This window comes from Molothrus ater, chromosome 2 (assembly GCF_012460135.2).
Source record: "Molothrus ater isolate BHLD 08-10-18 breed brown headed cowbird chromosome 2, BPBGC_Mater_1.1, whole genome shotgun sequence".
Taxonomy (NCBI): Eukaryota; Metazoa; Chordata; class Aves; order Passeriformes; family Icteridae; genus Molothrus; species Molothrus ater.
Window position 1 is genome coordinate 9,425,669 of NC_050479.2, and position 14,186 is coordinate 9,439,854.

General features: G+C 36.7%; 1 protein-coding gene across 1 annotated transcript in view; it reads left to right on the forward strand.

The window, feature by feature from the left end:
- CFAP47 (cilia and flagella associated protein 47) overlaps positions 1–14,186 on the forward strand; it is a 261,429-nt gene that overhangs the window by 40,196 nt on the left and 207,047 nt on the right. The window contains exons 25-27 of the mRNA XM_036392854.1: positions 2,124–2,316; positions 3,685–3,894; positions 13,524–13,624. Of these exons, the coding sequence (XP_036248747.1) occupies positions 2,124–2,316; positions 3,685–3,894; positions 13,524–13,624 (504 nt within the window). The remainder of the gene's footprint in view (positions 1–2,123; positions 2,317–3,684; positions 3,895–13,523; positions 13,625–14,186) is intronic.

A 14,186-nucleotide genomic window follows, 5' to 3' on the forward strand; every position in this document is an offset into this window, starting at 1 on the left:
TTATATATAATTTCATATCATATTATTTTATATTTATTGGTTTACATTCTGTGCTGAATTTTGGTGTTAGTAAATATGTGGATCCACACACAGAATGATCAGTGATGAAGGATAGGCACTGTCTGTTCTGCTCTTTGGGTCAGATAGGGATTCTCTGGCATGGAAAGTATAGATGGAAAGTTTGTATGAGAAAAGCTAAACACTACAATTGCCTAACTTTGAAACTGTGGTTAATACAAATATTTAAAAACGTGAGTTAGTGAAAATTGCACGTTCTTTGGTACTGACATATGCTCCTGTACTTTTCTTCCTTCATTATGTTCCATCCCTATGGTATTTGTTGGTTATGTCCTTTCACTTCACCTTGTCATACTTGTGGATAAAAAAAGACACCAGAAATATGGTTTAGTTACAGCCCAGCTGTAGCCCAGCTGTGGTACATGGGAGGAACTTGTACAGAACATTCTTTCTTACAAGCTTGTAAGAAATACCCTGTTTGGCTCTTCATCCATCTCCATGACGTTTTTTCTGATGCTTTCTCACCTTTCCTTCATGAAAGGGCAAAGTGCCAGAGGAAGATGTGTTCCTGTTGTATCAAAACTTAGAGGCAGAACCTTTTTAGCCTTCTCAGCACTATTGTCTCCTAAAGCTGATTGACATTTAACACAGAATTAGTCAGATGTTGCAAACAGGGGCAGCAGATTCCCCTTAGAGCTGGTTTTTAGTTTGCATTTTCATGTTTGCTGGTTTGAAATGAAGGGATCCACAGGTCATGTTCTGGTGACATAACAGCATCCGTGATGCTCTTCTCTTGTCACCTCCATTAGGAAATTAGCTCTTACAGGAAGGGAAAAAGACAAAGTGTTTTGAAGACACTAGATTTTCTTCTTTCTGTATGTAAACAGTGACAGCTCTTTCTCAGGCTGTGGAAATAATGATCTGAGATAATCTCAGAAGATCCTGTTGTGTATTTTGTTCTGTGACATGTATATGATCATGCAGACACATAAAATACAAAATTTCTTTTTGCTATCTTAATAATTAGGTGAAGGTGTTTCCATACTGATCTAATGGAGAGGAATCAAAGGAAAAGGTGTTTTTTCTCAAAAATATAAAGATGAAACTTTTTGGGTTGTTTTACAATGCATTTTGCAGATTTATTTCTAAATCCAGGAGTTTTTCATTAGTTTGCCCTCAAAATTGCTGATTTTGCTAGCTCTTCAGCAGGAGAGAATGACAGAGGGTTGGGTAAATGGCACTGCATGCTTCAGAATGTCACTTTCATAGTTTAACAGCTGTGGAAGGAAGTACTTTGTTCCTGTATCAGTGAAAAAAAAAAAGAGTTTTTCCATCCTAGAGAGAACTGCCTTGCAGCAGGGAGCAAGGTGCCTGAGAAGGGGCAGAACACAAGGAAATCTTTATCCCTGATGTTGGCATGCCCAGCTGTGCTGTAGAGAGCACGTGGAGAAGAATATTTGGCCATCCCTTCCCTTTTTTTTTGGTGGACTTGGCAATATTAGGGTTGCAGTTGGATTTGATGATCTTTAAGATTCTCTCCAAGCGAAATGATTCTGCGAAATGGGAAATGCTCTGAGTGCAGGGTGGAACCTCCTGCTGGCTTGTGTGAGGCTGCTTGGCCACTCTGTAGGTTTTGGAGGCATCTTTGAAGTGGTGTAATTGCACTCTTAAAAGGTACCAACTTTTCCTTGTCTTGGCAGTCAGATGATTCCAATAGTTACTCCTTTATAAAATAAACATTCACTGTGTCAATTAGTGTAATTCAAAGTATGACTGCAATTCTTAAAATTCTGCTGTTGTATTGGTATTATATATAATGGGATATTAAAGCAATAAACTCATATATTGAAGTTAGAAAAATTCTGACAAGTTAAAAAAATGTGAATTTCTGGTTTGCTAAAGGCAAGTGTTCTGAGCTTTCTTAATAAATACTCTTCTCATACAATATTTATGTTATGTTAAACTCCATTTTGAGAAAGAAAGCAGTACTATATTAAAAAAAAATTAATAGCAAACAAAAATTCCAACCCCAAATCTCTTACTATAACTCCTTTACAATCCTGTATTTGTGGTAATATATATATATTTTTGAACCTTTTCAACAGCTTGTCCTGGGACATATACATCTGAAATAACCTTGCATCTAAATAATAATCCAGCACGATACATACTAACATTGTCTGGCACACTGAGGTCACCAAAAATGGATTTTCATCCCCCCTTTTTAATGCTGATGCCAGTTCCTCTGGGTGTGGAAACTGAAGCAGTCGTCACCATCATTCCACAGGATTTTTTAAGGTAAAAATCTCAAATTATATTTATTACAGAAATCCTGAATAATTCTTTGTTTCATTCATTTCTGAAAAAGTGAATTAATATTTGTTTGTGAATGTTAGTATTAATTTTATGCTCAGCAGAAGAATGTGTATATTTAAGAGAAAATAAATGTAATTTATATTGTTGAATATTCAACAATAAGCAACAAGCCCACATTTTTTCCTCAAAAATACCTGCTTCATGAAGTGTCTAAATTCTGATATCTTCACTCTATGAATTTATATCAGAAATAGAAAATTACTACGGATAGCAAAAAAATTCAAAGAAGAGACTTACCAGGATTTTTTGTTGGCTTTAGCCAGATACTAAGGTTTTAAATCTTATTTCGAATTTTTCACATTGTGGTAACATGAAATCTTTCTGTCATTTTATTTTTTCTACTCAATTGCTTTGAAGTTTAGCTAATTGAACAGTTGATGGGGTTGTAGTTCTTGGTGGTTTTTTCTTCCTTCTTTCCATGTGAGGTTTTATTGAAAAGGACAGCAGAAATGTTTTAATCCTGACACTTGTTTCAATAAGAAATCTATATATTTTTTCTTTGTCTGTGGATCACTCACTTCATCCTGGTACTTGAATTTAAAAGAGAGACGTTTTGTAATTTTCTTATAATGTAATATAACTTAACATTGCAACTATTCAAGTTTTTAAGATTTGCTTTGCTGTTTGTATTTAGTAAAGAATAGTAATATTTGTTTGCTATGTTTGTGAAGGTATCATTTAATACTAGAACTACAGCAAAAATTCCACTTTGTTGTAAATTAATTAAATTACCTTCAAATTATTATTGTCTTGTCTGAGTTGTGCTGATTTATCAAGTGATTTGTTTGTTGTCAGTAGCTCAATGGTTGGAACTGAAGGGATTCCACATGGATCTGGACTGACTGCTGTTCTTATTTCAGAGCTGAAACCTGGAATTACATAACTACATACTGAAGTATCTTCAGCATCTTCACAAATTTACCCTTAATATTTCTATTTTATAACTTTATAACTTAATTGTGCAATAGTGCAGTTTAGTGAACACTAGTGAAAGCTTTAAGTTTCAGAAAACTCTTTATGCCTTTTGTAGCACAGTTAAGTAGGAATTTCATTTGGATGTTCAGATATTGTGGGGCAGCATAAAATATTCAGATACATACAAAGAAAACAAACTAGCATCTAAACGATGGAAGAATTTTATTTTTTGAATTAGTTCCATTTGCACTTAAGAACTCAAGTTGTTATTCTGTATTCAACTGTGAAATAGTTTTGTGAATGTGAGAATCTATGAATTAACTTGATTACTGCAATCCTTTGACCACAAACACCTACTATTTATGTTTAACACAGGAACTCACAAATTAGAGTTAAACTTCCTGAGCTTGAACTTGCAGATGGTACCAGGACTTGCCCTTTTTCTGTGGAGTTCCCAGAGGGAAAAAATATTGTTCTTTCATCAGATGGCACAAGTAATGAACTGACCTGCCTTATCAGCTTCAGCTCGTCCAAGCCATTGTCATTCTTAGGGGAGATGTTATTCATCGACCAAGAAGAAAACAGGTAATGTGTGCAATTCAGATTCACCTGGGGGAAGGTTCCAGACTGACCAAGGGTGATATAAGGCACAGAACTCACAAGATTTGGGTCAAGGAACACAAGAATCTATGATTATCGCTGCTTTTAATGAAGGAATGGGACCACAGTTGGGCTAAGAATGATTTATTGCTCAGATAAAGATCAGTCTCAGAGGCTTTGAGATTTCAGAGGAACAAGCACTCAGCCATAGCTCAAAGTACTCACAAGTGCTTCATTCTAAGACAATATAGAACTTTCCAATCCAATGGACAGTTGCCACAAAGTTTATTTTGCTTTTCTAACCTATCACCTTTACTTAATTCTGCTGCACTGAAGATACTTTTATCCAATGGGCTGCTAATACACATTCCCAAATATGCTTCTGTTGTAACTTCTAAACTCTGAGCTTACTCTATACAATTACACCCCTACATTATAAACCCTTCACCATCTTATTAATACAGTTTTTTACTTACTTAAGGCATACTCTTACTTACAACTGTAGAAGCATAAGTTTATGATTTTTCTACTTATGGTCTGTGTACTTTATTTTTACATCAATCCAAGCTTCTTCCAAGGCTGCAGATCAAACCCTTCAGTCTCTATGGAAGTTTCTATCTTACTGTTTTCCACAAGAATCCTCTGAAAAAAATGAAAATGAAAGATAGACATTTATTTCTTTTTTTCAACTGAATTACATTCAAGACTAAAAAATTCAGCTTAGGTCTCTTAGGTAAAATCCAAGTGTCCATCTTAAGGTCTTGTTTCAAGATCTCATTCGTATCTACTGGTAACTCATCTCTTGTTCAACTCTGCCAGGGATGGGATGAGAGGGTGAATGCAAGATTAAGAAAGATGGGCATTGTTTCTATTAAAGTCCTGTATTTAGTATTTTCACTAAAGCAACTATTTTGAGAGATAAATAATTCCATCCTGCAGCTTAAAATGGGCTTTTAAATAAATATAAAACTAAATTTTATATTATATTTTATTTTGATGCAAGGGTTATGGATCTTCAGGTTATTGCTGCTCTCTGGGTTAATATTTATATTTTTCTGTATACATTGTCAGCAAAGAATCTATTTGTTATTAATTTTATTTAATTCTAGGATTTAATCATTGTGTGGGGCGTGATTCATAAATCTGTGTTAAAGCTTGCTGTAATTACAAGAAAAGGATAATTTAAGCTTATGATCAAGTCTGAAATGTAGCTTAGAGCAGGCACAATATTTAGTTTTAATAACTTTTTATATGATGCACTAGCAGCTTCTCAAACCTTGTTATAAAGAAATAAAAATTCCTCCTGTGTAATAAATTTTTTCTATATCTGCCATTAAAAGGAAATAAAGAATATGACCCTCAATTTAAAGGCAAACTGAATGTATTTTTTTAAAAAAGATAGCAAATAAAAGTAATCTAAGTAACCGTAACAGCCATTCCTGCTCATAAGGGTGAAAAAAATCCTGCTCCAGAATGTCAGATCATTCAGAATTTTTGCTAGGTTTTAAAATGTAGAACTAAAATACAGGACAGAACTCATAATAGCAGTTTACTAATGTATTTGGGGTTTTCTGACAGGCTGCCGAGTTGTGGGTGACTTTAGGAGCAGGTTATATAAAACCTGAGCAAAACTGGGTGAAATAACACAGCATCAGAAATAAAAGAATTGTGGATGTGTCTTTGGTCAGTGTGGGAATATTACTCCTATTGGATTTCAGATGAAATTATTTTTATTGTAACTAGAAATAGTTATTTTCCTCACTTAGAAAAGTCTCAGTAACCACCCAATTCTGTAATCCTGACTGTTTCCTGCTTCTTTTAATAAACTCCATGATAATTCCATGACAAATCCAAGTCTGGATAACACTGCTGGTATTATATGTGCTTTGATATTGCACTCTAATAATATGTAGCTGGAATTTCTTGCTCTCTGGATATCTTTCCCTCCTTCCTGCCAGCCCCCGTGGGAGCCCTGTGCAACGTGTTCCACCTTCAAACCTGATCCAATCAATTATCTAAGCATTTGAACAATTTGGTTCAAACCGTGTATCTAATGAATTTAAACTGCTTTGTTAATTTGAGTATTTTAGAAAGACAAGATTTCAGGGTCTTCTTGATCTTTGATAATAAAACAATGAAACCTATAACCTTTTATAACACCTATAAAAGCTAACTGGTCTTGAAAAAGTTCCTGGACTGTTTAATAGGCTGTGAAATCTCACAGTATCAGTTGCTGAAGATGTATTAATTTTTCAGGTGCTCTCTCTTTATATTTCCATTTTCAAAGTGATAATATGTACTTTAAAATGATTTGAACCAAACTTTTGAACTTCAACTCCTATTCTGTGTTCTGGGATATTCTTATTAAAATAAGCAAGTCAAGATTTTCAGAGGTTGGTAAAATATTGTGTTCTACAGCTACTTAGAAAAAAAGCCTTAACTTCTAAGCATAACAAGTTCTAGGCATATTTCAAAGCAGGAGTATTGAGGAGAAAAACATTCCACAGGGGTTGACCCTGGCTGGATGTCAGGCACCCACCAAAGTCTCTCTGTCACTCCCCTCTGCAGCTGGAAAGGGGAGGGAAAACATAATAAAAGATTCATGAGTTGAGATAAGAATAGAAGAGAGATCACTCACCAAATACCCTCATGGGCTAAACAGACTCAAATTAGAGATATTAATTAAATTTATTACTAAAAAATCAAAGCAAGATAACGAGAACTAAAATACAACTTTAAAAATACTTTCCCTTTGTTGTTCTTCTATTTCTAGAGTCTCATATTGTTGTTATCGGATTTCTAAAGTCTATACTTCCTTGGTGTGTTCTCATGGCTGCAGATCTTCACTGCACAGACTCCTTCTGCATGCTGTTCTCTCTCAGTTCAGGGCTCCTCCAAGGCTCTCCCTGACTGGCTAACCCACCCCCTTTTATCCCAGTTATCTTCATTGTCCCGATTAAGGACATTGCAGCTGCAGCCCATGAAGGACAACCGGGACCTCTAGGGCAAAGCCTCTATACAGATATTCAAATACAAAACATGCATTTTGCTAGGACTCAAAGGCCTCTCCTATATCCCTTCACCCCTCTCTCCTTCCTCGCTCTACCTCTTCCCCAGCAGTGGAAGGAAACGGGGAATAGGAGTTGTGGTCAGTTCATCTCACAACTCATTGTTTCTGCTTCTGCTTAGGGTGAGGAGTCCTTTCCCTGCTCCACCATGGGCTTCCCATTCCATGGGAGAGAGTTCTCCATGAAATTTTCCAATGTGAGTCCATCCCATGGGCAGCAGTCCTCCCCAGACTGCTGCACACTCTGCCATGGGGTGCAGTCCTTCAAGACAGCCTGGGTCCCCCATGGGATCACAAGTCTTACCAGGAAACCTGCTCCAGGGTGGGCTTCTCTCTCCACAGGTCTGCAGGTCCCAGCCAGGAGCCTGCTCCAGCACAGGCATCCCATGGGTTCACAGCCTCCTCTCAGCATCCCTGTGCTCCATTTTGGGTCTCCTCCATGGGCTGCAGGTGATCTCTGCATGCCTGTGCTCTCCTTGGGCTGCCTCACCGGGGTCTCACCAAGGGCTGCAGGGGAATCCCAGCTCTGGTACCTCGAGCACCTCCTGCTCCTCCTTCTGCACTGACCTTGCTGTCTGCAGGGCTGCTCCTCTCACTGATTCTCACTCTCCTCTTCTCTGCCTGCATTACATCTGTGCCATAACTTTTTAAAAATTCTTAAGTATGTTATCACAGAGGTCTTGCCACCACTTCTACTAGGCCCAGCCTTGACCAGTGGCAAATCAGTCTTTGGGGGCTGGCTGCTGTTGGCTCTGATGGAGGTGGAGGAAGTTTCCAGCAGCTTCTCAAAGCTGCTGGAAGCTTTTGCCAGGTTTTGGTAGCTACCAAAACCTGGCCATACAAACCCAATGGACTTTACTTAGGCTCTGTAGTATTTTGCATTTCTAAATTCAGGTCTAAAATGTCAGTAGGATTGATTCACATAGCCCATAATTAGTCCTAAATAAGAATTACTTTTTTTGCTTTAAAACAGAGTGAACATTGGCTAGAGACTAGATAATGTTGGATTTGGCTGCTTTACAGAAAACATTTGAAAGATGACAGGCAATCATTTTTTATAATAAAGCAATATTAAATGTAACTGTAAAAGAAAACTGAAGAGCTATATGGTTGTCATTTATGCAATAATTTATTGTGTGCACAGATTCCATTAAATGGAACATACGAAAATGCATTAATTTCTAATAAGTGCATAATTCTAGTATACTTTAAATCTTTATGCTTTCTTTTTGCTCCTTTGAATCCAAAGCAGAAGAAATGACTCTTACTTACATAGGTCTGATAGGAATTCAGAAATAAAAGTTAACATAAAATCTAAGACTGTCTTGAGCAAGTATTTAATAAATGGGAGAAATATTTGGCTATGACACATACTTTGCAAAAACAACCCCTCTGCAAATGTGGCATGTTTATACATTTGCTCTCTGATTATTGTTATTATATATTTTAATTTGATAATTATACAAAGAGTTTAGCAGAAAATAAATTTTTCTGCCATCTTGATTGAAATGACATTTAACTATTTCTGAAAATAAGTAGTAAACAGGCAATCAAAGAAAATAGTGCTCTGGGCAGAAAAATATACTAAAATCCCCACATGTGGTGTACATAGGTTGGTGTGTCATTGGTGACACAAGTGTGCTGAGGTCTTTTCCTCCAGTGTTCTACAGTTCTCCCTTCCTCTTCCTCTACCCCTGGGAAGCCATGGAAACTCATGAAATTTCTGAATTTATTCACATTATTCATGGCTGGAACTTCAGGAAGAGAGAATGTCAGGGAATGTAGCCTGTAATAACAATATGATAGCAGTGAGACACAGTCACTAACCCAATTATGGATTGGTTCCAGTTGTTTTGATAGTCCATCAGATCTCAGTGTCTCACAGGGGAAAACATTCCCTTTGCTTTTGGGAAGCATGCCCAAAGCATCCAGTTCTTTAATAGGCACTGCTGATAAATGTCAAATCCATGGATTCTGCTGGCATGCCTGGGAGAGCAGGAGCTGTCAATTTCTTTCAATATCATTCACATTTCATGAGAAAGCAGGGAGCTAGGAAACATTGGAGTTCTTGATATTTGCATGCTGCTCTGCAGCATTCATCTGACCTAAGAATATGTTGGCATTTTACCTCAGATAGTTGGGAGTGCTTTTGAAAACAAGGATGGTCCAAACCCATTAATCACTCTGTTCTTTTCTGTGCTTGTGGCTCTCTGCCATTGTGATGGTGCCTGACAGCTGAAGCATCTCTTATTCAGGAATTAAGTGCTGGCATCACTGCTGCTACTAGGAAAAAAATGTGGATGCTTTCCCAGCTATAAGTCTTACATATAGCATGAAATTATGTGTCAGCCACTATTCACTGTTGTATTATGTTGGTTGCTGGGGAAGCCTGAGCTCCTGCTACAAAGGATAAGGATCCTTCAGTGTGGGAGAACTGCTTATTTGTGAATAATGGCAGAGCTGGCATGGGTCATCTTTTCCTCTTCCAGTTCCATCATCTCTGTATTTGTTCTAGGATTTTTGAGGGGAGGGAGGAGGGCAGGTCTTTATTGATATTTAAATTGCAACTTCCCAGCATCTAACATTGTGAATAAAGAACATTGTTCTTTATTCTTAAAGATCTGTAAAATGCCACACTCTTAGGTAAGTTTTCTTTTGTCACTAATCACTTCTGCAAGCAATTTGTTTTGTTTCCTGAACCGCAGTCTGAGTTTCTCTTAAATATTTTTGTTTAGTTTACACAAATGATGTTGCTACAGGAATTTGTTAGTTAGATGCTAGTGGATTTGGATTTTTTTCTCATTAGAAATTTACTGATATTCTGCATCTCTTAATGAATACTATTGAAGAAGGGTTATTTAACTATGCCTACATATTTAGAACATTTGGGGTACACAGATACAAAAAAAATCACTTATTTGTAGTTAGGAAACACCTGAAATTCCATAGAGCAGATTAAAATAGATAAATATATTTTGATTTGTGTTCTTTTGTCTTTCCACAGACATTAAAATAAACAAATTAATGAAAAAAACCACCCCAGAGTAACTTTAAAAGAAGTGAAAGCACTTCTATATAAGCTTTGTTTACAGGGTTGAATGGGTTTTTTTGTCATCACAGTTGGAGTTTTACTTCTGGTGCTCAGCAGGTTTCAGATGTTGGTAAACACAATATATTTAGTGGCCATTCTTGTGTTCTGTGTTCTTTGGAAATGTGCATTAGGGAATAAACACTGGAGTAGCAGTGGCAATGATGGTTCATGTAGATAACGAATTTTTTACTTGCATTAGTAAACATTATAAAACCAAATAAACTGAATAATTGAATGTATTTAGTGACTTCACATTTGCTAACAGCACAAGTACCTTTCATTCCAATAGAATAATACAGACTTTTCTAATATTTAATTGAACTCTGCTGCAAATACAAAATAAATATGTTCTACAGGACTTGTAGTTCTGTAACATCATTTCATTAATGATGTTGTAAGTAAAGGTCAGTGGTACAAGATGCTTTCACATGTACAGCATGCACATGTCTTTGTAATCTCTCTTCTGAATTTGTATGCTAGCATGCATGCTTCTCTGTCTGGTGCCCTCTGACTCAGTTCCTCAAAGGCATATGATAAATAGTTAGCTCATAGCACCTTCACTTTTCTGTCATGTGTCCTTGTGAATGGAGTGGTGTTATTTGAATCTCAGATGAAATTTTTAGTTACAGACTCATTCTTGAATTTTCTTTCAAATAGCACATTGGGAAAATGCTGTAATAAAGTACTTACTGGGTTATAAAGTACTTACTGATAAGTGCACAGGTGGCCAATAAGTGAGTTGATGTTTATTATCACATGATGCCTGAGGTTGGAAAGACCTTCCAGAGATCATCTCAGCCCCTCTTCAAGGAATCAACTCTATTGCCCAGTTGATTATTTTAGTGTCTTCAAGGATGAGACTCCATAACTTCTCTGGGCAGACTTTTCCAGTGTTTAGCCACTCTCATGGTTTTGGTTTTGGTTCTGGTTGGTTTTTTTTCTCTTATAATGAGATAGAATTTCCTGTATTTAAATTTGCATTCTCTGCATTTTGTGGTCTCACTAAGCATCACTGAGAAGAGTCTCCTTCTTCCTTACTCTCTCCCATCAGATACTTGTGCACATAAACAAGATCCCCTTGGGCCTTCTTTTCTTACAGCTGAACACCCCCACAACAGCTTCTTCAGTCCCTTCTACATCCTTCAGTCCTGACCTCCACCATCTCCTGCACACTGCAGCCACAGTCATGGAAGTTTAATACTTATAATCAATATCAGCTGCAGGATCAGTTTTTGACTTGCAGGATCCATCCCCCCTCCTCAATATGTGTATTGTGTTAGTTGTTGGCTGGGTGTGTTTGTGTCTCTTACTGTGCTACCCCAGCAGGTGCATCCGGGGAACAGGGAGGGCTTTGCTTGTGGCAGCACCACAAGCTCTGAGGGGTTTATTTGTTTACAGATGTTCTTTTGTGGGGCTGTTCTTTATATTCTACATTGTGCAGTTCCTTCCTTTGCTCTGAGTAGCTTCACTCATGGAATTCGTGTGAGTGGTTCAGATGTACTGCAGTTGTTCTCAAGCACACTTCTCTGTGTTACATTACTGTGCAAATCAGAGCATGAGTGAAGATTTTCCTGAATCCCAGCCTGGCATTTAGGATGGAAGTGGCTGAGGTGCTCACCTCAAAGTAAGAAATCAGGAAGTTGACTGAGTCTGATAATGCAGACATCTGAGTTACTTTCATGTAACTTGAGAGCTGTCTCTCATTAACCTCGGTGCAGCTTTCTTCCCCTCCTGCCCCTCACTCAGTTGTCTGAAGTTCATCTGAGTGCCTGCAGAGTATTGACAGTTGCCATTTATCACAGTGAAGTCATGAGCTGGAAGTTGAAAACCTTTCTGTGTTGTAGTTGTTGATCCTGTGTGTCTTTCAATGGCTTGGTAAAGGTAGAACCAACAAGTCCTGACACTTGTTTTGAACATGTACAGTTGTACATTTTGTGCACACAGTTAGGTGTGGATGTGCCTCTCACAGCCATCTGCTCTGCTGATGCTCTGCTGCTGAGATATTTGCTGAATAAAAGCTGAAAAAATGATGTTTGCTGCAAGAAATATTATGCTGCAAGGTGGAAGTGGCCAGAGCTCTTGCCTTGCCCCCAGCCAAGTTCCAGTTGGATTAACATTTCCTAAGAGCAAACCAAAGCATTACAGAGCTGGATTATTCACTTAAATGACTGTTAGATATCAAATTGGAATCCCAATGGGAATATTTACCTGTAAGAAAGTTGACTATGGATTTTGTTGTAACCTTTCTCTATTTATTAAAGTTGCCTTGAAAGTGATGTTCAAGAACGTTGTGTTTGGAGAGTGAAGTATGTAGGAGGAAACATTACTCCTTTCTGGTACTTTTAAAGCTTTTTTTTTTTCCTTGATTATCTTATTACACAAAAAAACCCCAGTAAAATCTAATTATGTCATATTATAAATAAATTAATCTGAGAGGTCTTGTCATATCTTTTAATATTAATCTAAATTTGCAATAAATATAAATTTCTTTTTGGTTGTTTCAAGGAAACAGAAAATATATTCATTTCTTCTGTGAAAGGTATATTCTCAATATGCATAATTCTCAATGTATTAAAGCAAGATGGATATCAGCATGCTGTTTGAATAATTAAAACACATTTTTCTTTTTACTTTTGGCAGTTTAGTCAAAACAATTAATTAATGTTTTTTAATAAGTAAATAAGGACTACAAACCCAGCTATTTAATAACATAGGACTAAGCTCACTTTAATTACCTGTCAGTTGCAATGAGCTAAGAACATAAATACAGATGGCTCCCAGCATTGCATTGATGGCAATAATTTGCTTGTTGACTACACACTGAGAGACCGAGGTGAAGTACAAAAAGAGGGTTAAAAGGTGGATTGCTGCACATCAATAAAGTTGCTGCAGGTAGAACAGATACTCCAGTGAACATCAGAGCATGGACATCAATTTCTGTTATATTCCAGCAACTGCAGTCAATATCTTATTGTTTATAAATTGATTCTATTTATTTTTAAATATTTATTTTGACATTTCTGTAAAGTCTTACAGAATAACTGCTGCATCAAAATAGAAGTTGCTTTTCAAGAAAACTTCCCTAGTCAAAAGTTGTAGGATAAATTATTTAGCAAGTTAGCAGGCGTCTTTAGGAGACTTATTAATGTCAGTTGTAATTTTAGTAGTTTTTTATTTTTCATTTTAGAAATACAGAGTTAATTTATTTCATTAAATCTCTGCTGACTCTTTCAGAGTGATGGAACACTCATGCTCATAGTAAAACTAAGAAGTGGAAATACTATACCAAGCTTCAGCATTTTGAAAGGTGCAGTCCCACCTGTGTAATCTGTTCAACCACTAGAGAAGAATGAGGGAGTTCTGATACCTTCACTCTGTCTTCTGTTCTTGTGCTGAAAAATATCATGATTACCATTGGTAAATAGAAAATGGTAACTTCTGTTTTGTTTTCAACAGGTTCTCATTTCAGGTTGCTGGAACAGCAGACAATTGTCTTCTGACCTTATACCCGTACTTGGCATTGCACTGGTCTGATCAAAAAATTATCTGGAGAAGCAGTAAGCAGTCAAAACTCTACCTCTGAAATTATATTATGTCCATTAGTATTAGAAAAACCAGTGTTTTCAGGGTGATAACAAGAATGTGATTCTCAAGATAGCATTTTCCCTCATTTATTGCAGGGGAAAACCACAATTAAACTTTTTAATAGCTTCAATTTTCTTGTTGAAAAGGAGGACCACTTATATAATTGATCAGGTCAGAATTATTGAAAATTATTGCACAAACTGAAATCTTACAGAATGTTTGTGAAATTTTTAAAATATGAATAGGGAAAACAGCCAAAACATTAGAGAATAAGTTAATTTGAATTGATAGACAGTGACCATATATTTTGAAGAAAGCAAAAGAGGAAACCACATGATGTTATTTTAAAATGTGATCATTATTTGCCTGTTGGGAATAGTTTCCAGGGTTTTTTAACTCCTGTCCTTGAAGGGAGAAGGGCACAGCTATCTTTTAAGGCCTAATAAAAACCTGTGGTCAGGGAGCAGAAATATTTTTATCTGCATTATGTGTCCCTGCCTGCCTCCCTCTGACTGCCTCTGTCTCTAAATCTCT